The 24,378-nt window shown below is 43.3% G+C and overlaps 1 protein-coding gene across 1 annotated transcript; it reads left to right on the top strand.

Annotated features, from left to right (window-relative positions):
• Positions 1-309: 309 nt before the first annotated feature.
• On the top strand, positions 310-24,369 carry LOC118428558 (calcineurin-binding protein cabin-1-like). The gene is made up of 27 exons (XM_035838653.1): positions 310-465; positions 1,197-1,329; positions 1,970-2,080; positions 2,509-2,702; positions 2,922-3,816; positions 4,148-4,293; positions 4,677-4,780; positions 5,120-5,323; positions 6,009-6,148; positions 6,480-6,580; positions 7,189-7,339; positions 7,858-7,973; positions 8,391-8,545; positions 9,000-9,174; positions 10,539-10,729; positions 11,066-11,276; positions 12,584-12,888; positions 13,260-13,424; positions 13,976-14,177; positions 15,981-16,277; positions 16,700-16,826; positions 17,378-17,632; positions 18,104-18,463; positions 18,890-19,780; positions 21,179-21,326; positions 21,863-22,106; positions 22,889-24,369. Exons 1-27 carry the CDS (start codon positions 463-465, stop codon positions 24,062-24,064), a joined length of 7,200 nt encoding a protein of 2,399 aa, XP_035694546.1. The 5' UTR covers positions 310-462; the 3' UTR covers positions 24,065-24,369.
• The last annotated feature ends 9 nt before the right edge of the window (positions 24,370-24,378 follow it).

Raw genomic sequence — 24,378 nt, 5'->3', positions numbered from 1 at the left:
ATGTCACCACACGCTGCAAATACACTCGATATTATTATTCATTAGAAAACCACATCGGCAACATTTAATACAGTACTGTATTTCAACGTCTACCTGCACTTATGGACTAAATTGATAGGCGTCGCTTGGATCATAATTAACGTTATATCTTGCAAAAATTAAATTCAATGCGGTACTCGTAAAAGTCTACGAAGTCTAAGAATTTAGCATGGTAATGTTATGTATTTTTCTATAATATCATTGATAATCAAATCATACTTACAGATGTAGACATGTGGGTTACTTTGATATGTTTGCAAATGTGATGCTATTTTCATTCTCAGGTCAAACCAAGATGGCGGGATTTGGTTAGATTTTTGTGGGTCTTTGTTGTGGAAGTTTTGTACGCCTCCTAACAGCACTTCAACGAAGAAAAAAGCTTTGCTTTTGAAGTAGGCTAACGAAAAGAGGTTGAGGAACACCATGGTAGGTGTTATGATATTACAATTCTTATTGATAAGGTAAATTATAGTCGTTTGTACGTCGTGTTATGTACATGTTATGATCTCCCTAGCCCCCCTCCCCACATGTGCACGCCACCATCACACCGTTTTGAACGTAGGGCATTTACTTTTTTAGCAGTCCCAAATCATGATTTTGTCGTCAAGTTTTGCAGGATACAGAAAGAAAGTATTTCAAGCTTTGTTTGAAATGAAGAAGAAGAGGAAGATATAAATTTGTGTTAAGTTTGACGTGCACCAGTTTTGTCAAGATTTATTATCATTCGATGGACATCGTGATGTGTATGTAAAGAAAACCTCACTGTTGGAATGATTTTTCATGATGAATGCCATTATATAAGTTATGAATAACAGCCATTAAAAGCAGAAGAATGTTGTTTTGAATATAATGCGTCATGTTTCATTTAAAAGCGGGTATCCTAAGTTATGATATGTATATTTCTCCAGATAAATGGAAATAGGCATGTAGCAAGAAGGACAACATGTTACAGTGGTTAACTAATAAGGCATCTGCAAATTCAATTTTGATGATGCACATATCTCCCCTGACACTTCAGCCACATGAACCTCTGTCAGTCAGTGATTGTTATATCATGTACATGTACAAAGTAGTAAAATGAGTGCAGAATGAATGAATGAATGAGTGAGTGCAGAATAAAATAATGAATGAAAAAAAATGTGCTTGGTCCCCTGCAGATCCGTATAGCTGCGTTAAACGACAGCTCCAGTGATGAGAGTGATTCAGCTCCGCAGGTGGACACCACCAAGGAGGCCAGGGAGGCAGAGGCCTTCGCTCTGTACAACAAGGCACTGGGCATACAGAGATCAGGTAAAGTTACCTTATATATATCATCATGTGTTCTTCTTCTCTATTCACCACACCTTGTACAACAAGGCAATGGGGATGCAGAGATCAGGTACAGAACTGTCAGGGCTGAGGCCAAAGTGTTAGCCTTGGTACTGAAGAGCTGGCCTGTGGATGTGGCAACAGCCTGGATTCCTTGTTAGTTGTCATGCTTGAGGATTGAACCCCTCCAGATCATCTTCAGTGAATAGTTCTCAGGCAAAGAAACTAGGTACATGACACATTACAGCTTCATTGATTAAATTTGTATGACTGCCTGCTACAGTGTGCAACATTAGTCACAAACTTTTTTTAATCATGTGTGTATACATTCATCAGGTCTGTAAGTCACTGAATAAAGGGACTGTCCAACTCTTTTTACACAACCCTTGTTACCAGTGAACCAATTAGTATTACCCTGAAGAAGTTGACAGATGGTCAATGAAAAATTGGTGGAAATAAAGCAACGGTTGTGCAAAGAATCCACTCATTCGATATTTGAGCTGTGTGTTATGTTTGAATTTTTACTATATAGAAAGTAACAATTGATGGATGTACATATTGAATGGAAATTACACAAAACTTGTATTCCCTGTGTCATTATTGTATATGAATGTCCATGTAGGTAACCATGCAGCAGCAGCTGAGGTGTACCAGGCACTGCTGGAGTCCAGTCTGGTGAAGGAGGCAGAACCACTGGCTGCTGATGGGGAACCAGAAGGGCTCATCCACCCAGGTGGGGGGTTAACCTGATTGTGGACAGGAGATTGAGAGGTCATGGTATTGATTCCTGGCATTCCTGGGTAGATGTTGTATCCTTGGGAAGGGCACTTTACACGACTTTCCTCACTCCACCTACCGTGATTAAAGTACACACATTTTAAACTTTTAAAAATCCGGAAGTGGTCGCAAGGTGTTGCCAAAGTCGGGTTGCTTACTTCATTTGAGGTTACTTTAGGTTATTTGAGGACCAATGACTCCATCAATCCTATGCTACATTGCTAGCACTAGTTTGCTACAATCTCCTTATTGCTTCCTTTCAGAAGTGTCTGACTCCTGTATCCATTGAAATGTTTGCTGAAGCTATCAGAAGAGCAAACTGGAGGTAGAATAGGTTAAGGTCTAGGTAAGAAGAAACCCTGATGGACAGTCCAATTTTCCCAGGTCTGCTCCTGAAGTACTCTGCCCATAAGAACATGGCGGCCATGTTGGCGCAGGACGGCAGTCTGGAGGCGGCAATGGAGTCTTACCTGGAGGCTGTGAACCTGGACAGCTCTGACGTGACCGTGTGGTACAAGATGGGGATGGTCGCCTTACAGATACACAACTACTCACTCGCCAAGTACTGCTTCGAATGTGTAAGTACCTGGGGCTGATACATTTGTACACCTACAAAAAATGTATGAACAGCTAATGTTATGTGTGTATTGTACATTAACTAGCATCATGCTTGCTACAGAAATATGTGTGTACAACTACAAAGCAACATTTGTAATCTCTCTTGGTTGTCCACAGTTGTAATATATTTTGGTGTTTGTCTTAAATAACATAAAAATTCCTTGTCGGTCTCACTACAGGGTTTGACCTGCAACCCAAAGCACTGGCCCTGCCTGGACAACGTCATCACTCTCCAGTACGCTCTAAACTGTTACGAGCACTGCCTGGACGCCATCTCACAGGCCTTGGAACGCGAACCCCACTACGCGAAGGGGCTTGCCTTCCGCAACAAGATTTTCTCGGAGTACCCTCCCTTCCGAAGGGACACCCAGCACCTGTTCCGACTGTGCGACCCGAGTATAGACACTGAAACTGTGGATGAGGAGGAAGCAAAACAGTTCATCAAGGAGGCTCTGGACATGCGGGAGAAGAGACGAGAACTTAGGCGCAGACCGGAGGATCCCATTGTCCCCTTTGCCAAGCCGCTGACATCCATAACATGGAAGGCTCTTGGGGAGAGTTTGGTGGCGACGTATGACTATGTCAAGACTGCTGAGAAACCTGTGACCATTGGTTGCCGGGTGGACGTGACTCCGTATCTGGGATCCTCTGCGAGTCAGGCAACGTCAGCTCCAGAAATTAGAAGCCCTGGGAGTGAGATAAAGGTATCTGCACATGTCACTGTCCAAACAACTGCATCTCCCGTCTCTACTGCTGTTGCCACTTCTTCCAGCACACAAACAGTGCCCATTCTGCAGCCGCATGTCGTCATATCTGCATCAGGCACCCAGGTGGTCACCATGGGACAGACCCAGGAGGTCAAGCCCCCTCCCGAGGACTCCTCTCAGTCCATGGACACTGATGGATCCAGTCAGGCCAAGAGAGGGCCAAAGCGGAAACGCCTGGCGCCTGATAGCGACCTGTCTGCCAAGCGGCGTTCCCAGAGAGTTAGGAACACTGGAAAAAAGAAAGAAGAGACGATTAACTTTCAGGAGCTTCTCCAAAATTATCTGCCGTCCAGCCTTCAGGGATCAGGTAAGAAACAACAACGAAATGTAGAAACAACTCGAATGTCAGATAACAATCATGTAATTTTCACATGGGGTAGGGGTTAGATCTGTTCCTGAGCGGTATTCATAATCTCTCTTATCCTCTTCCCTCAAGACCTCAGTAAAAAGTGGCCTGAAGGCCAATTTGAGCTTCATGAATAGACAAAGGTTCAAACAGACTAACAAACTATTGGGTCAGCAAGCCTGATATTTCTAAGAGAAATAATGTGTGCTGTTTTGCAGTCTCATTCATGAAACTGTAACCCGATGTGGCCCTCTTTCCTTATGACCAGTTGACGATGTTGAAACGTTTGTAGATGACCTAATGGAGGAGGATGCCAGTAGTCAGGAGGCGAGCAGTCAGGAGGAGACAGTGGTGAGGACCGCGCCCCTGGAGAGGATGGACCTCCTACAGAAGCTATCAGGCAACAGGAGCCCAACTTCTTATGTACTGACGGAGCAGGTAAGTTTCTTCGGACACAGCACCTTACTTATTGCAATAGATAGTTTAGGCTGTAATGGCTTTCCAAGGAAAATTCTTGAACAAATTTGTTTTTCAGGTGCTTTTAGGCACCTTTTATCATAATCATTTATAGTTATTCTTCTTCTAAGACTTCCAGTAATGTCCATTTGCCGAAACTGAAAATAACTGACATCATGTATCAGTCAAAAGTCTCAGAGGAGTAGGTTGGGTTTAAGTGGGACTGGACAACCTTGAGACGAAGGTGGCCAGAGACTGGAACGAGTTGCTTGGCACCTTTAAGTACCTTAATGTTCTAACATATCCTGCAGTTTGTACAGCACCTGGTAACCTGGCTAAACAAGTGTTTTGTCTACATTGATTAGGTGGATGTTCTGGAGTTCCTGAGGAAGCATGAAGTGAACAGTGGTGTTCTCCACCTGATGAACATGTACATTGTCTACATGGCACAGCGCTTCTACTCAAAGTGGTGAGTTTAACATGCATTCTCCAGAGTTTGTTTCTATTGATTCTGAAACTCTTTCCAACACATTTTGGTGTATAGGGTCAGTTTCCATCTTCATTTGTATACATGTGTACTTTGTATCATGTATGAAAGTCAAGTAATAAAATCCATTCACTCACTCCATTCTCACTTACTCCTCACTCACTTGCTCATTTGCTCACACTCACTCACTCATTCACTCACTCACACACTCACACACTCACTCTCTCACTCAACCACTCACTCAAACAACCACCCACCCACCCACTCACTCACTCACTCCACCACCCACTCACTCACTCACTCTCTCCTATGTTTCCCCAGGCCCCAGGGACAGCCTGACGTTTTCCTGCAGGTGTTTGAGAGGGTCCGGAACCACATCGTGCTCCCCTCCGTCTTCTACCGTGACTACGGCAACAGCTGGATCCTGAAGAACGGATTGGCTGCTCTGGTGTACGCCGAACTCAAGCTGGACCACTGGCTGGGGTTTAAGACTAAAGCCTCCGTAGCACCCAGGAACTCACCAGGGTGGGCACTGATTTGCACTGTTGGTGGTCACATGTTGTAATCTGCAGTTCATCTGTGTATTGCTAGGGTGCACTGTTAAGTCTACTGACAATATTAAAACTTTCTCCCCATACTATACATTGTACTTGTAAGTTTTGATATTTCTGCCACTGACAACTTGTTGAATAAAGCAGACAAAAGTGATGACTGCTGTACTAGTAATTAGGAAAGCAATTTAGCCTGCAAAAATCTAGTTTACTGTAATTCCTGATTTTTTCAATGTACTTTTATGTTCACGGATTTCACAATGATGACTGTAAAGTGAACTTATCATTACTGATAACAAATAATACATGAGACTTTCTAATGCCCACCTGCCGCCACAGTGAACATTTAGTTCCAAGAACAAGTTAAATTTTCTGGGACCTTGAAAGTTTAATACCAAGAAGACAAAGTGAATTGCAGTAATTTGAGGCAAGTCACATAACTATGATACTGTAAATGGTGAGATAGTTATCCGCAAGAGTGCTTTTGTGTTTGTGGTTTTTGTGATGGCCTCTCATCCTAACCTCATCAAAAATCAAACTCAAAAACACTGTTTTCTACACCGATCATTGATTTCCATCGTAGTGCTGCAAAATTGAAGTGTGGAAACTTAACTGACTGTATAGTACATTGTTTCTTTTCTTTATTTTTCCTCCCCCAGGAAGAGCCCAGCGGCCGCCCCTACTCACCTGGGCCCAGACTTCCCAGGGAAGCACTACGTAGCCGACATGTTCCACCTGACGGCCATGACTGCATGTAGGGACATCCTGCAGGATGGGTGGCTGGAGTATGCCATCAGAGGTAGCTACATGAGCCTTTTTTTCAGGGACAAATTTTTCCTACCGCATCTCAGAAAAAAAGTTTTGGAAATGTTTTCTGCTTGAAACATATTACATGTACAGTGTAATAAAAAAAACATTGGTGTTGGCGGTGTTTTTAAGAGACAGATGATGAGTTTAGTTACTATTGAAAAATTGTAGATGCTATTTGATGAATAATGTCATCTGAAACATCTGAATCTTTACAGAATTTATCCTGTTGCCTGATTTGTTTTGTATTATGAATGATATAGTATTGTATGTTGTCACTTAACACCTGGCTTGTGTTTTAAGTTGTTTGTCTTTGTTTCCAGTGTACTGGGTGAAGGCCCGTTTCCTGATGCTGCAGGGTGAGATGGAACAGGCCCTGGATGCCTTCGACATCTGCACCAACCTGCTGGCCATGCCCAAACCTGTGAGTACTGGCTGGTCTTATGTACCCTTGTGATGACTTGTCTGTGTTTCCAGTGTACTTAGCTGAGTGATGACTTGTGAGTACCTAATGGTCTTACCAGAAATATGAGATGGGATCCATCTTTTGCATGTACAGATTTAAAACAGCACAAAACAGTAATTGCAGTAATACATTATTGATGATGTGTTGAAGTTTCAGCCAACACAGCAGATGCAGACACTTTTTTTTAAAAGACAGTGTCAGACATTGAACATTAGGGAAGTTGTGTAATTGTTAATTAGATATACATGTAAAGCAGAATGTCTTACCAGGGTTATACATACATGCGTGTCTAAACATTTGTTCTCCATCCTCTAGCTGGTGTATCATTCATTGTAATGGGTAGTAAAAAAAGTTAATAATGATACATTCATGTACATAAGACTGTAGTCATACTCTTATTGAGTTGTAGCATTAACAAATTGGTAAAGTAACAATGCAGAAATGATTGATCAAAGGTATTTTTCTTAAATCTTGAGTGAGTGAGTGTAGCACACTGCCAGAAACTGCAGGCTGCATTATGTTGCATACAACAATAAATGACTACCATGCGCATGTTTTTCCTGTAGGGTTGTGAGGAGGCTGACCACGCCCCTGTAGTGGTGTCCCTGCCCAACTGTCGTCAGGACCAGAGCATCACCCGGGACACGGTACAGAAACAGCTGGAGTCTCTGCAGAGGTGCAAGTCACTGGAGGAGGTGCAGAGGCTGTACGAAGCAGGTGGGGCAAGTTTATCTAACTCAGGATGGAAGATTAGATATGTACAGTGTGTACAACTGAAGATGGTAGTTCTCACACCTATTAATTGGACTAAGACATTTTTGGACATGCTAGAGGGAGGAAGACCTCGATGGCTTCCATAGTCACTCCTCTAACGTCAAGAGAAGATTCTGAAGATACATTTTTGCCTACATCTGACATTGTAAGTATTTTCAGCGTTAGATAACATTAAAGAAAAGTAATCTAACAAAGAAGCTTTTGACAAGTATGTTTAATGCAAATGCTTTGTTTTTTCTTTATGTAGGTGTGTGTTTTTTTTTGTAATCCTATGTCAATACCTACATGTACATTTTTTTTTGTGTTAAGATAGATTTTTCATGTTGGCTCTGTAAGAATGCTTTATGTGTGTTTTCATTATAGTGCCATGACTACCCTACCTTAGCCTTGCTGCAACACATTGTTGGACTATTCCAATGATGAACTGATGATTTAAGGTCAATTTTGTGTTTATTTTGCAGGAAACTACCAGCTGGTTATAGAAGTTCTCCTCCCCACCCTGAAGCAGGCCCCTTTCAAGGAGGGGAAAGTTGTGGAGGGGGTGACAGAACGGCCCTCACAGCTGCTCTTACTACAGGTCTGTTTTCAACTTTGTGATGGGAAAACAAAGTCCTGGAGGAAAGATCTTGGGTCAAATTGATTTTTAAGGAGTCTTCATCATGGTGATTTTTTTGGGAATAGTTTTCAGATGTCTTGCCTAGTGTATTTCATCATAATCACAATGATTGGAGAATACAAAGGAACAAGTGTAACTGAACTTAACAAGGCTCTGAAATTACATGTAGTTTATCAGTAAATTAGCGTATATTGGTCGACCTGGCTAAGCAAATAAAATGAAAGTTTATCAGAAAGAAAACTAGACAAAAATGTCGCAATTCAGTTGTGTGGCTGCTATGTCAGTGTCAGTTTGTTGAATTTCAAAATAAACCAGTCATATGAAAATGCCTGATGTTCCAACCAAGTACATGTACATGTTGTACTGTTATTATTATAGGAGTCTCTTCTGAGACTGTCCAACTATGAGCAGTGTCTGGTGTGTGGAGAGGAGTCGGTACAAGAGGCTGTGCAGCAGTGGCAGGCAGAGTACAGCAGCTCCAGTAAGGAACAATGGGGCAACATGCTGACACAGCTCTGCACTGGGCTGGACAGGTAATAGATTGTTGTATATGTGTACAATATTCCTTCTGTCAGACAATAATCCTCAAGTCCTTCTAGATCTGTTCCTGGATGGAATTTTTGTTGTTTATGATTGGCAAATATTTTAGCAGGTCTCATGCCATTGATAGACAAAAAAAAGTTGAAACTTGACATGACATTTTTATTGTGCTGTCAACGATACTACCTCAGAATTAACTTGAAACCATTTGAAGTTTGTTTATCCCTCCAAATGTAGGGAAAAGTGAAAGGCGTATTAGAGGTAAAAAGTGCATAATTTCCTTGGGAAGCATTTCTGCACCTTCTGCCTTTGATGAAGTATAGCTTACTTCATCAAAGTAAGAGGACTGACAAATTTGAAAGCTGGAGAGAGTCTTGATCACATGGCTAAAAGATCATAAGACAAGTGTGATGGTGCCTTATAAAATTTTGAACCTGTCTGTTGTAGGGCCATGTCTAAAGGTAAGGATGTCATCAAGATCCTGCCCTCCCACCGACTGGCACGTCTCACCCAGAACCTCATCAAGGTCATTGACATGGTGATGGCGACAGCGGAGGGATCGGAACCCACCACCTCCACCGTACTGCCCTGGATACTGCTCTACAGGCTCATTAAGTACCAGGTATGGGTTATGTTTGGTGTAATTTGTTTGGGTCAGAAAGACCAAGTCCACCTCCTTTACTATGATTTAACTTTTCCTTCTTGCCTTGTGCTACATGCACTTTAGCATCTACATTTGTATCTAGCTTGATATCATTCATTTGCTATGTTCTATATTCTCTGTGAGCTTTAAATCTACAATGATACTGTTTTTGCAAGTCCCTTTCCTATGTGGAACATAAAGAATTAAAACTGTTACACACAACAAGTACATGTAGCAGCTGTGTTGAGAAGCATAATCAGAAGGCATCAGCCATCTTTCAGAAGGCATCCATCATCTTTCTTGATGATTCATTCAGAAATAGCCACCAGAACATGTGTGATGACTGGCACTTAAGACAGATGAGCTGTCAAAAGAAAGAAGGAGCCAGCCTGCTCTCTTCAGAGTATAGTGCCTACATGAAGGGTTTCAGGATGGAATTATAGATTGCGATTGTGATAATGTTTGGCAGGCATATTTGTACATGTAGACAGGTGCATGTGACCTTTGTGCACCTGTAGGATCAGCTACAGACTAACACCAGGTCCCCACAGCAGACCCCAGTTGTCTGTACCACCAGCCCCCCACACAGCCAGCTGATGTCCAACCCGCCTACAGTAGGCCCTGTGAGTTGGTAAAACTGCATTCAGGAATGACAACAGTTCTCCCCCATCTACGTACAGTTGTAGGGAGTCTCAGCATCTTTTTTTTTAAGTTCAAGGCACAGAAATAATACTTTGTTTCTATTTGTTGCACTATTAATTTCTAGTTTTGTTTCAGTTACATTGTAAGGATCATTAAAAAATGCAATTGATATTGGTACACTTTTGTTTCAGTTGCTGACATAATAAAGTTTGTCCCACACTAACTGAAAATTGCCATGATAGTCCAATCGATAGATGCAAAAATTGCTCAGATGATGGGAAAAAAACATGAAATTTTGCACAATTGTTATTTACAATATCACAAATAGTTGTCAGATATCAGGCCATTACAAATGATCTTTTACCAACATGTAGCAATCGTTGCTAGGCACTTTTGTCTTCCTTGGTAGTAGTAGTACAATGTAGTAGTAGTATCCAGTAGTTATTTCCAACATGAGAAATGTTGTACCCCAGTATGTTGTATACATCATCAGAAGTTGTTTCAACTGTGGGGCCATTACAATGTTCCTTTACATAGCAACTGTTGTTAGGCACTTTGTCTTTCTTTGTAGTAATAGTAGTAGTAGTAGTATCCAGTATTTGTAATATCCAGTGCCTGTACTTGCTATAAAAAGACCTTGGTCCTAAGGTGTGGCCAACAGATATGCTTAGTTTACATGTTGAGTTTCTGTTTGACTCCAGGAGGAGCGCATCAAGTCCCTGCAGGATGAAACCGGCAGTGTTGCCATGGAGGTGGATATACAAACAAATGTACCACTGTCAGCACAGGAGGAGGGGGGGAAACAGGACATGGCAGGGGAAGGAGCCAAACAGCAGAGCATGCTGCCATCATCTCTCATGCTGCTTAATACATCACATGAGTACCTGGGCAGGTGGGAGATAGTACCTACTTAGTCTTTCATGTTTGGCTTGTATTGCAGGTGTTCAGAGAGCTGCGCACACACAGGGGAGCACAGATTTAGAGTGAATTGGAAAAAAACGTCTTTTTTATCACTCACTCACTCACTCACTCATTCACTCACTCACTCAACACAACTGCAAATATAAATTTTGTTGAATTTGATAGTACCTGTCTTAGTAAAGGACCCTCAAATTTAGCCTTGTGTAGTATACCAGTAATCTATAACTAACCAGTGTTGTTCAAGATGAACAAGATACTTGTTAGTGTATTAAAGAAAAGTCTTTTCTTGCCCTGGTGTCCACTGCAGGAGATCCTGGTGTTGCAACAGCAATGGTCTCCTCCTGAAGTTCTACGTGACAGTTCTGAATGACGAGCTGAAGGGTCTGGCTGAGAAGAGCAATGCCAAGTCTCTGAAGGACCACCTGGAGATGTCCCTGGAGCAGTGCTACTACTGCCTGTACGGGCACCCCAACAAGAAGGCTAAAGCGCGCCATCTCATGGAGCACGAGTCACCACAGGTAAAAAACCTTCTTGAACTAGTTTAACTGTAATATCCAACACAAAAATTGGACTCAAATTTTCAACTGAACAGCACCAGTCTTTGTCAAGGAATGAACAGTCCACAGCTGTCGTGGCATCACGTTATGCAGATAGAACACGTGACTCAGTGAGTAAAAACCTTGTATAACTGTCCTCTTAAACGAGGGGCGTGCAATAAGTAATGGTCCTGACCCACTTCCAGTTGTCTGATCTAAATGAAATTTTGTATGTGTAATGATTCATATCTCTATGGGTTATGTTGCAAAAGACATCTCTGAACTAATTGTGGTTTCTGATTTACTGGTGTTTGAACTTAGTCAGGTGCGAAATGGACCAGGTGTGAAATGGAACCAGTTGAGTGTCGTGCAGTGATCCGGTTTTTGTATTTGAAAGGACGCACACCAAAGAAGACTTTTGATGAAATAAATGAAACTTATGGTGATGATGCCCCATCATATGACCTTGTAAAACGCTGGCATCCTGAATTCAAACGTGGCTGGAAGTCTGTGGAAACAGCTCCCAGACCTGGTCGTCCCTCTTGTGCCATTGATGAGGCATCAGTTGGAGGACCAACCTGGGGTGTCCTACAAAATCGGTGTCCAGAGCTGCATCAAACGATGGGAGAAATGCATAACTCTGGGTGATTCCTATGAAGAGAAAGACTAATAACTGTGCCAAGTTTCATTAATCTCCTGGAAATGGGTCAGGACCATTACTAATTGCACGCCCCTCGTACATCATCAACAATTCCAATTTCTTGCCCCCCCCCCTTGTTTCCTCTATTTTTCTGTTTTGTACATTTCCTTCAATAACTCCCTTATCCTGCATATGAACCTGTCTTCAACAACATTACACAATTTTCTTTGTCCTGTTTTACATGGAGTCTCTGCTGGTACAGTGTAAATTTAAACATTTTGATTCTCTGCATTTTCACCACAACTTGTCCCATTACACATCCTCTCTTCCTATTTCCTCCTCCCATTTTCTTTCCCCTGACACCCAATTTTTTTTCTTACTATTACCATTCATTTCTCTCTCCAGTATTTCCTTGTTCTACATATCTTATTTTATTCATCCTTCCCTTCTAAGGCTTAGGCCCAATTTCCAAAACAGGGCCCGGCCAGGATGTTTGTGAAAGTGAAAAAATGGTTACAAAGGAATATAAAAAATTATGCTCCTGACTAATTTTTTGTACGTTCAGTGTGTTTTGTTGCCTTTCTTATCATATTTTTCATTTCCAAAAGCTAGGCCTAAATCAGCAAGTTTCTGTTCCTTCCTTCTCCAGGTGCCCTTGACCTGGGATGACGTGGAGCCCATGTTCGAGTTCTTCAAACCCAAGGTCATCCCGGAGTTTGACAGCTACAAGACCAGCACAGTCTCCGCGGAGCTGGAACACCTGCTCAGACGAATCGTAGCGCTGGTTCCGACGGATCCCAATCCCGCCAACACGACAGAATCAGTAGTGGCGTACATCGAGGGTCAGGCGGACGAGCCTCCGGCCATCCCCAGTGACCGACCCATCACTCTCCCTGTTGTGAAGGAGCTGTACTATCTACTCGCTGACTACTACTTCAAAAACAAGGAGTCCAGGTTTGCCATCATTTTGTTTACCACTTACTTGTTTCATACATTAACATTTTCCTGACTGTAAAAATACATAAAAAACACCTGTCGAAAAGTTAGGTAATTAATAGTCAATAGGACTGCTTTCTACATTTGTATGAGTCATTAGCAAAGTCACGATAAATTTTGTTAAAGTAAAGAATTGTGCTTACAGATCCCAGATATTCTTTAAAATTTAAATTTCTGTTGCTATGTCACAATAATGTCATGACTATAGAAAGGTACACATGGAAAGCCACATATACACATAGCAAGACATTTTACTTGTTTCATTTATTGTTACTCTTATCTTTAAATAACGTCTTTTTTTCTCTCTCTTTTCCATGCCCTTATTACAGCAAAGCCATCAAGTTCTACCTGCAGGACATCTGTGTGTGTCCGGACAGACTGGACTCCTGGGCAGGCATGGCGCTGGCTCGCAGCAGCCGCATCGAGCAGAAGCTCAACTCACAGGAGCTGAAGAACGAGGGGCCCATCCACAAACACTCCCTCGCTGCACTGAGGTAAGAAGTGTGTCAAACATGGTTTAAACTTTGTTTGACAATGAACACTGTTACTTTTTCTATATGATGCTTACTTTTTAAATCCCAAGTTAAAAAGCACCAACAGGTAAAATGCATTTCCTGTATGTGTAAATGAATGAAATGAAAATGAAAGCCGATAAACAGGAGAAGCAGCATTATAATTTGAGACTAGCAGATGAAAGCTACTGTACATGTGATCTCAAAGCAGATGTTGGATGTGAAGTTGGATGTAAAGACTTTGACCAGCCATTTTTTCTGGCAGTCTCTGATGGTCAGAAGGCTTTATAGTTTACAGTTTTCCATCCCCAGATCTGCTTGCAGGTGTCAGGGTATAAAGCCATTTTATACCCTAACATTTGCTTGTAGATGTCCGGATATAAAATTGTTAATTTTTTTTTATTATCCGTTTTTCCTGACAAACTAGTCAGGAGGCTTAACAATTTTCCACCCAACATCCGCTTGGAGATTAGGGACATGTTAATGGACTACAATGAACACACATGCAAATCCTTACTGCGATTCTTCCTAAGGTGTTTTAAGAGAGCCCTCGAGTTGGACAACACCAACGTGTCCCTGTGGATCGAGTACGGTTCGCTGGCCTACTGGCTCCACTCTCACGCCTCCCGACAGCTCAAGCAGCGAAAGGAGATCACCCTCGCGCCCGAGATTGTCCAACAGATGGTCGGCAAGAAGGCAGAGATGCTGTCTAGGAGCGAGTACTGCTTCACTCAGGTGAGAGCCAGTGTCTTAAATGTAATCATACTTTATAATGGAGTAAGCTGCTTCAGTCCAGTATTGCAAATAGCAAGGTAAGCTTAAGGCAGGTTAGGTCAAATGCGTTTTATACATGTATAGTGGAGGTACATGTATAAGATGTTTCTACAGTAGTTTGAACTTAAAGACAGCATTTGTTATTCCCTTATATTTATGAACAATCGTTTGTGAGATTCACCCACTGAGATTCAACTTGAACATCAAGTCACTACCTGTAAAAATTCATTGTTTCCAAGTCACTGTTCCATTACCAAAGTCATTGTGACTCACTCACAGAATGTTGCCAAGTCCATGTATACAGCCAGACAAACAAGAATGGAGACAATAAGGCCTGCTGCTTTATCCAGACAATAACCTTCCTACTGTACAAGCCAGGGTGGAACCAGTCCAAATTTGGTGCCAAACGACTACCTTACTTCTAGTAGCAGACTGAGGGTTAATAGCTGATTACTATTTCCCAGGCTAACCAGATAGAGGGGGATGGCGAGGAGGAGGAGTGGCTCCATCACTACATGTTGGGAAAGGTGGTTGAGAAGCCTTAGCACACTAAGGGTTAATAGCTGATTGTTGTTTCTCAGGCTAACCAGATAGAGGGGGATGGTGAGGAGGAGGAGTGGCTCCATCACTACATGTTGGGGAAGGTGGCTGAGAAACCTTAGCAGACTAAGGATTAAGAGCTGATTGTTGTTTCTCAGGCTAACCAGATAGAGGGGGATGGAGAGGAGGAGGAGTGGCTCCATCACTACATGTTGGGGAAGGTGGCTGAGAAGCCTTAGCAGACTGAAAGTTAATATCTAATTGCTGTTTCTCAGGCTAACCAGATAGAGGGGGATGGTGAGGAGGAGGAGTGGCTCCATCACTACATGTTGGGAAAGGTGGTTGAGAAGCCTTAGCACACTAAGGGTTAATAGCTGATTGTTGTTTCTCAGGCTAACCAGATAGAGGGGGATGGCGAGGAGGAGGAGTGGCTCCATCACTACATGTTGGGAAAGGTGGTTGAGAAGCCTTAGCACACTAAGGGTTAATAGCTGATTGTTGTTTCTCAGGCTAACCAGATAGAGGGGGATGGTGAGGAGGAGGAGTGGCTCCATCACTACATGTTGGGGAAGGTGGCTGAGAAACCTTAGCAGACTAAGGATTAAGAGCTGATTGTTGTTTCTCAGGCTAACCAGATAGAGGGGGATGGAGAGGAGGAGGAGTGGCTCCATCACTACATGTTGGGGAAGGTGGCTGAGAAACCTTAGCAGACTAAGGATTAAGAGCTGATTGTTGTTTCTCAGGCTAACCAGATAGAGGGGGATGGTGAGGAGGAGGAGTGGCTCCATCACTACATGTTGGGGAAGGTGGCTGAGAAGCCTTAGCACACTAAGGGTTAATAGCTGATTGTTGTTTCTCAGGCTAACCAGATAGAGGGGGATGGAGAGGAGGAGGAGTGGCTCCATCACTACATGTTGGGGAAGGTGGCTGAGAAGCCTTAGCAGACTGAAAGTTAATATCTAATTGCTGTTTCTCAGGCTAACCAGATAGAGGGGGATGGTGAGGAGGAGGAGTGGCTCCATCACTACATGTTGGGGAAGGTGGCTGAGAAACCTTAGCAGACTAAGGATTAAGAGCTGATTGCGGTTTCTCAGGCTAACCAGATAGAGGGGGATTGCGAGGAGGAGGAGTGGCTCCATCACTACATTTTAGAGAAGTGGCTAAAAAAACCTTAGCAGGCTGAATGTAGAGGGAGATGGTTAATAGCTGATTGTTGTTTCTCAGGCTAACCAGATAGAGGGAGACGGAGAGGAGGAGGAGTGGCTCCATCACTACATGTTGGGGAAGGTGGCGGAGAAGCGGGGCAACCCTCCGCAGGTGTTCCTGGAACACTACCGGCTGGCTGCTGTCTACCTACACGAGGATGAGGCTCGCTACCCCCGCAAGATCCACTACCACAACCCGCCCGACCTGGCCATGGAGGCCCTGGAGGTGTTCTTCCGCATACACGCCTCCATCATCAAGTACATCCTGAAGGAGCCAAGCAATCCGGACTACGATCTGCTAGAGAAATATATCAAGGTATTTGACTTTTGGCCTGACTAAGTCACGCTTCTAGCAGCCCTCACACTGGCTTGCCAACATCTCTAATTCAGGAGAATTATGAACATCTGGATCCTGTTTCTTTAGGCAAATGTTCTGACATGGGCCAACTATTTTTGGACTTACAACTGTCTGTTACTATTATACTACAATGTACATTTTATATGTTATTGGAGGCTGTTTTGAGTCCCCATGGGGATAGTTCTAAAAACTTATAAAACAGCCTCAAGCTTTCGTAAGTTGAACATCACAAATAATGTATTCTGTCCAGTCGTAATGTTTGATGATTATTGAGGTACATATCTGCATGTGATGTAGAATTTGACACCTCCCTGTTACCCCATTTACTTCTGCTTTGAACGTTTGATGCCTAGAGTAATTGTCTTTGCACATACACTTAGGAAGCAGCCGAGAGCCCCTTTGCACTAGGTAAGGAGAAGAGGGAGAGACAGAGGGACAGGGACAGTGTGGGGAGTGCAGCCGAGTCCTCCAGCCAGGATGGACAGGACTCCTCATCCTTATCTAAAGGTACAGCTGGGTGAAATGCAGCTCCAACTAGAGTCTTGTTGCAAGTGTAGTGTAATCAACTCGTGTTAAAGCAGTGATTTCCTGTCTATTAGTAGGATAAAGTTCTAAGAGGAAAATGATAACATATGTAAAAGAACTGTTGACAAATACTATGCTAGAATTTAGTAGAAAAGAATTTTAGTAGAAACTAAATTGCAAAATCAGGTGTAAAATACAGAATAATGATAAGCCAGATCCTTACATCCGCTTGGAGATGAACAGTTGTCACATCAGGCACAACAATGTGCATTGACCTTGTCTTACCTTGTTTCCTAAAGGACATCCAAAATTGTCTTCAGCTCTTTTGCATTTACAGTTAAGGTATAAAAGACCAATCTCTCCCAGATCACTTCAGTGTCACTGACGAAAGATAGTAGATGCTATCTGAAACATCTGACCGTTTCCAAAATCATATCCAGTTGCTTGAGTAACTGCTTTTTGGCTTATCTTATTATCTGGATGTCTAACTTTCATCAATGTAATGTGCATTATATTTTACATTTACCCAACAGTGACGATGGCTACATGTAGCACAGGCCCAGGCAGCACCCCTACCTCCCCCACATACACCGCCACTCCTGTGGACCACGACTACCTGAAGCACAGGGACATACGGCGCTTCGCAAAGATTGGTGAAGCCAACAAGGTGGCCCAGGACTCTGCAAGCCCGATCCAGGTGCTGGGGACCTCTGTAGCTGCCAGTGTGGTAACCACCTCCACTGTCTTCACTCTGTCTTCAACCACTGGGGTGGTGTCTTCAGCTACAGGTGATAAAAGAAATTTCTGTCATGGAAGAATATGCAACATCACACTGAATTGTTATAGCCTGAGCACAATCCACGGTAGTGACCGCTGGCTCCATACTTTCGCTTGCTAACCACGTGGTTACATTGTCTCTTGTAAGTGAAAGTATTGAGCCATCGGCCACTACCAAACACTCAGGCTAGAATTGTTAAGGGTAATTTGATCTCTACAATTGAATACTTTCAGATATTTCAAGTTGACATCTATCACTGTTCTTCAGTGTCACTAGCATTTAGTAGAAAAAGTAGGATTAACTGGCAGTGACGTCATTTACCAGTTAAATAGTCTTGATATATTCAGTTTGTTTACTTGGTTGTCTAGCCTTTATTAACAAATTACACTGAAATAGAATAATCAGATTTTACTTGATAGTTCATACTACTAGTATATGACTACAATGGCATAATTTCCTTCCTCTAAGCTTATATTGGTAGCTATGGTGTGGAAGACATTACAAAGAACAAACACGATTGCTTTTATATTGAAAAAATTTAGCACTTGTCAAAATGGGAAAAGTGGACTTTCAACCTTAAAGTGGAGCCTGTTACATGCATTACGCCCTTTTCTTTACCAAGTGACTTACTCGAGGTGTCTCCCATGTATCAAAGCTCTGCTCAGAAGTATGGCTGAAAAGCATACAGCAGAGTCCAGTCTGGAGGGAGGCCAGTCCACATTGGCAGCCCGTCCTGTGGCTGCACTGCAAATAACAGCCACGGACGATAGTGTCCTAACTGTGCAGCAAAGTGCTGGTCCTTCTGAAGAGTTTGGTGCACCTTTGCAGGCAGGCCAAGAAGGTGGTCCGGGTTTCTCAGTAGAAAGCCTCCAGTAGAAAGCTTTCGCTGTCACTACTCCTCCAACTAGCATGTCATGGCTGCATCTGTCATAATGTAGAGTCTGACTTATATTTAGGAGCAGTTGTCTTTTTGTGGTTTGTTGACAGTCTATGTAGCTTCTCTCTGGCCATTTGCTGTGCATGGCTCCAGACTCAGAGTTTGCTAGCTACATGTAGTGGTGGCTGTTAGAGGCACTATTGCACAGACCTCTTATGCAGCTGGCATTGACAATGTTTACTCACTACTTGTGCACCTTCACAGTTTGGTTCCATTCTTCAGTTATACCACTGCAGTGGCACTGCCCATTCTGCATCTTGCAGCTGAGAAGTGCCTTATGAAGGGTAGAGCTTTTAGGATTTCTGACACGATTCCCTTTTGCGTCTATAGGTGATGTGCCTGTTGCAGACAAAGTTGATGTAAAAGACGGCCAGGAAATATCTTCAGCAAATTCTCAAGAATCCGTTGTGTTATCTGACACTCCTGTCAACCTGGAAGAGCCAGCTAAACCAGCAGGAGATGGAGGAAACACTATCACTGATCCAGCAATGCAGACTTCGCATACTGAAGGCAAGACTGTCACTGACACTACGGTGCAAACTACACCAGTGTGTGAGTCAGCCACAACAAGGCAGGCTGAGGAGCCGGAGAAACAAGAAGAGGAAAAGGAGCAGTCATCAGAGGAGCTCAGTGGCAGGAAAGAGAAGGACACTGAAACAGGGGAAGAGGTGCTAACACAGCCTCCTACACCAGTTGGTGCTGTAAGCGATGTTATTGTTGCCGGTAAGGAAGAAACGGCAGCTCCAAAACTTGACAGTGAAGAAAAACTTGTATCTGCACCAGAGGAGGAGGCGGAGAAGGATGTAAAGAAAGATGATAAGGAGGTCAAGAAAGATGGAGTCAAACCATTGCTCACAACTGACGCTGATACCTTGGTCAAGAAATCAGATGTACATGAAGCAGATAAAGATAAAGAAGGTGAGAAGGTAATGCCTAAAGAGAAAGAAAGCACAGAAAACCAAGCAGAAGAAACACCTGTCCCTGACACTAGTGAGAAGGCTGTTGATAAATCAGCCCCTGACATGGAAGCCAACACAAAGAAAGATGAAGAAAAGGAGAAGACAGAGAGCCAGGAGGAACCAATGGAATTAGAGACTGCAGGGAAGAAAGCACAGGAGACGTCTGAGACGTCTGAGACCTCATCTGGTGTCTTAGAAGACAAGGAGGAGAAAGACAAAGCAGAGAGTAAGGAGGAGGGCAAGAAGGAAGACACAAAACCAGGTATGTTTGTAGTTCATAATTATGTATTCACACATTTTTGTCTGCTTTTGTTTTGTAAAAAGTCTATCTGACAGTAACAATGACTGGCACATAATGTCCACATGGACTAATATTTTTCTCTAGTTGCTCTTGTATATACTTACATTATATCGTGATGTCCACATGGTCTTAAATTTGCCCTTATAAACTTGCCCTGTACACAGTATGGTTTTGTTATTTCCGCCAGCAATATGTCATAACTTGCACATATTATCAGACAGTGTATATAATTGAACCATTATTCATGAGAAGCTCAAATCGGCCTGCAGGTCACTTTTCATTGAGGTCATTATTAGACTAGTTTTAGAATCCATGTTTTAGAAACCATGTGTACTGCATTACTACCTTTTGTATCTATATGCCTGTACTTAGCCCGATAGGGCATGAATGTGCAATAAAGGCTATTATTATTATGGTGGTAAGGATCAGATAAAATTTGATATTCACATGGGTTTAATTAGATTGGCTTTATATAGTATCATACACAGTATGGTTATGTTACTTTCGCCCTCAATATGTCATATTGCACATACTATACCCACGTGGACTAATTTGTTTCTGTAATTGCTCCTGTATACACAAACATGTATATGTACGTAATACTTTTCATTTGGCAAAGGTTCGTTAGTTCTGTCCTCAATATGTCAAACATGTATATGTATGCATGTGTAATGATGTTCAAATAGGCTTGTTACTTGCCCATATATAATACATAATGATATATGAAATGGTGTCCATATGATTTTGTTATACAGGGAAATTTTGGAGATCACTATGAACAATTTTCTTCCTTCAAAATAGCTTTGTGGACATGGACTGCTTTCAATAAATTAATATTTACGACATACAGTCAAAACTGTCCATAGCGGCCACACAAGGGACAGTCTGCTGAAGAAATGTGGCCACTTTAGAGAAAATGCTTTTATCAATTGACCACTAGCAATAAGTTACAAAATCATGATTTTAGTGCCCACATCTTTCTCATAAAGAAACATTGTCTCGATCATCTCAGAATTCAACTTACAAATGTACCCTGCCAAAGTCAGATCTACCAATTGAAAAATGATTGATTTTGCCATGGGGAATGTTGGTAAATTCGCCGACAAAGACTTAAAACCAAACGTTCATGGAACACGTACAGTTGGTACTTCCGCTACCGCCAAAACCGGACGCAGGATGACATACCGCCGCTGTATGACCGCAATAGGCAGTGTTTCAGTATCTACCGGACAGAAATCGCGTGGCCGTGGCCGCATTGGACAAGTGGCCGCTATAGACTATTTCTTAATGCTTAGGTCAATGGGGAAAAAAGTGTCTGTATGTAATGATGTCCACAGAGGTTTGTTACTTCCTCTCCAGCTGCTGCTCCTGTGGACAGAGAGGCCCGCAGGAAGAACCTGATTGACCTGTGTGTCCAGGGGCTTCACCTGTGCCTCCACAGGTTCCCTCAGCACTACAAGTCCATCTACAGACTCTGCCACCTCTACTTCCACTCACCATTTCACAAGTAAGCATAGGTAGTCGACCGGTAGTCAGGGTACCTACCAGTAATACCATTTTTTTGACAAGATTGGTGACATGGCAGGTTTTGACCCGGAACCTCTTGGGCCTTAGCCCAACGCACTGCACATGTATGTCATGCAATCTCACTATCTGCATCTGCCTTTGTTTATAAAACACAAAATTATTTTTTATCAAGTTAAAGTTTTTTATAAAGCTTCTGTACATTAGGTTAGCTCAAAACAGTGTTGCATAAAACAGATCTGGGATGAAGTAGTTTCAAACTTGAGGAAACTTGAATTTGATTGAAAGGTTTATCTTTAAACAATGACCAGTCAATGAATTGGGATTGGTTAACAGTAAGAAGTAAAACTGAGCCTTAACAAAGGATTCAGCCTTTTAAGCCACAAGCAGTTCTTTCCACATAATCTACATAATCCAGTCAATGGTTTATTCAATGTAAATGTTGTAAACATGTTCTGATACTGGCTTTTTCTAAGTTTGGATTATGTTTCACAATTCGATCTTTCCTTGCCCATGCAGGAACCTCCCGTGGGGGCGTGACCTGATCTTGGGTCCCAAACAGGGCCACTGGAAGGAGTTGCCCCACATGCCTGCTCACAGCCTCTTCCACGAGAGGAACAAGACCAACCTCTTCAACGGCATCTGGCGCATCCCCGTGGACGAGATCGACCGCCCCGGCAGCTTCGCCTCCCACATGGGCCGCTGCGTCTCGCTCCTGCTGGAAGTACTGCGGCAACTCAACGACAGCAACACCCTGTTTCAGGTACACGGAGGCTCAGTGATGAAAGCTGGTTGACAAAGCACCACATTTTCAGGCCCTAATCTTCATTTTGCTCTTTTTGATGTGTGTATACTGTATAACTTCCCTAGCACATATCTAATACACTTTTTTAAGGTACTGTTTCAGTGATGAAAGCTCGCTGAAGATCACATCTGTCAGCTAACTTTCATATTTGTAGGCCCTAATCCTCATCGTTCTCTTTCTTATGTGTGTATACTGTAAAGCTGTACATTTAACTCCTTCTCTAGCACATACTAGTATCTGATATGCTGTTTTAGGTACACAAGGCTCAGTGGTGAAAGCTGGCTGACAAAGCACCTGTCAGCTTACTTTGATATTTCCAGGCCCTGATCTTCATTTTGCTCTTACACACATGTACATGTGTATATAAAGCTGTGTATTTAACTCCTTCTCTAGCACATCTTGGGGCAAGTTAATTTGCATTGTAGAATAAAGAGACTCTTTTTACAGAACCATAACTTTATTTTCACCGACGTTTTGGTGACCATCTGACCATTAAGGGCAATTCTGACTGGTTCCCATTCTGGGTCTGTCACCATCCCGGAGTAAGAACCACCTAGCCAATATGATGTGACCACTTTTTTTGTGGACCTTCAGACAATTTTTACTATTAAAACGAGCCATTTAGATTCCTGTCTATAGTGACCACCTGTCCACAAAGACCACATTTTGTTCAATCCCCTGAGTGGTCTTCTACGGCAGTTTGACTGTACTTGATTATAAAAGGTGTCGTTCTTTTCCAGCTTGCCACACAGCTTCACCGAACACCCGATCAGGGCAAGAAGTATCTACGTGACGTGGATCGCACCATGCTTGCCAAGCAGGCCTACAAGTACTCCTTAGAGACTCTGCAGGATATCGTCTTAGAGTACTGTAACGCGACGGAAGAAATGGAGAACTCTCAGCTGCTAAAACTCGTCCTGGACTGTTGGAAGGTCTTCCAGCACGGACAGAGAACAGGCAGCAACATGGACGTGGAGAGCAACATCCTCGCCGACGCGTACGCGCTCTACAGGATCGACGACATGGAGCCCGAACCGAGCGTTCTGGAACAGGCCATCAGCTACTGTCAGAACTACCAGCAGAGGCACCGCCTGCCGCAGACTCCGACGCACGAGAAACGCGAGAGCAGTTCCACGCCCACCACCCCCAGCAGCGGTGTGCAGATGGCACTGACCTTCTCCTCACCTCCTGCCCCTGTTCACATGGGGGGACCTAGAGCTGACACCTCTCCTGTCAGCACCAGTGGACAGCTACAGCGTAACCAGGCTGCGCCAAGCCATGTCCAGTCTACACCAACACATGTCCAGTCTACACCAACACATGTCCAGCCTTCTCTAAACCCAGCCGGTAGCGCATCTCAGCCTCTGCCAGCCTCCAGCAGCAGTTCCAGACCCAATCCTCCAGTTACAACTGCAGCAACAACTGTTGCCTCCTCATCGAAGGATTTGCCATGGAAACCTGCAGTCACTGCAGCAGAGGAGAAGAGAGAAAACAAAGGCCCTACCACCCCTACACACACCCAAGAACAGTCCACTCCACCTAAAGCAACAGCCTCACCCCAGGGTGTGCCAACAATCACCATCACCCCCTCTGGGTCGTCCTCTTCCCTGTATAGAAGTGGTGCTTACAATAAAACTGCTGAGGTGGCGCGTAGTACCACTACCACCGCACAGCCAAGCTATCCAAGCACCAGCTTTTACGCCAAGCCAGGGACCAGTGGACTGACCAAGCACAGGCCCAGGTCAGGGTCTATATCGGAGGAGACCAAGCAGAGGTTGAAGGCGGCGATCCTCACGCAGCAGTCGGCGGCTAACGTCCACCACACGCCTCTCCCGGAGACGGACTCTCAGAGCGATGTGGAGTACATAGAGATTGACAGCAGCCAGGAGGAATCCTCTCAGGATAGTATTGCATAGGTTCAGAGACATTCGTTGACCATGCAAAGATGTATGATATGATATATATATTATGTGTACGACCCTGTTGTACTGTTAAAGCCCATGTCACACAGTGAATGAACAAGCTTCCACAGGATTGCCAGCAGGTCCCTAAATTTTAAAATCTACGAGGCTCACTCAGTGACCGATGACCATTGGCTGATCCCTAAAAATGGTGTGATGATCAGGAGAGAAAATATTATTCAGATCTAGAGCAAACAGACCCCTAGGCTTGTTGCTCCATTTCTCATACAGTGTTTGTCTTCATTCAAATAAAACAGGCTGACAATAGA

The sequence above is a fragment of the Branchiostoma floridae genome, chromosome 13 (assembly GCF_000003815.2).
Source record: "Branchiostoma floridae strain S238N-H82 chromosome 13, Bfl_VNyyK, whole genome shotgun sequence".
Lineage (NCBI taxonomy): Eukaryota > Metazoa > Chordata > Leptocardii > Amphioxiformes > Branchiostomatidae > Branchiostoma > Branchiostoma floridae.
The sequence above is the reverse complement of the archived record's forward strand: the minus strand, read 5'-3'. Positions and strand labels throughout refer to the sequence as shown.

Bases quoted from the DNA above. Each gene is read 5' to 3' on its own strand.
- LOC118428558 (XM_035838653.1), top strand. The intron at 1,330-1,969 runs GTAAAGTTACCT...ATGTCCATGTAG, and splicing joins ACTGGGCATACAGAGATCAG to GTAACCATGCAGCAGCAGCT. The intron at 12,889-13,259 runs GTTTGCCATCAT...CCCTTATTACAG, and splicing joins TTCAAAAACAAGGAGTCCAG to CAAAGCCATCAAGTTCTACC.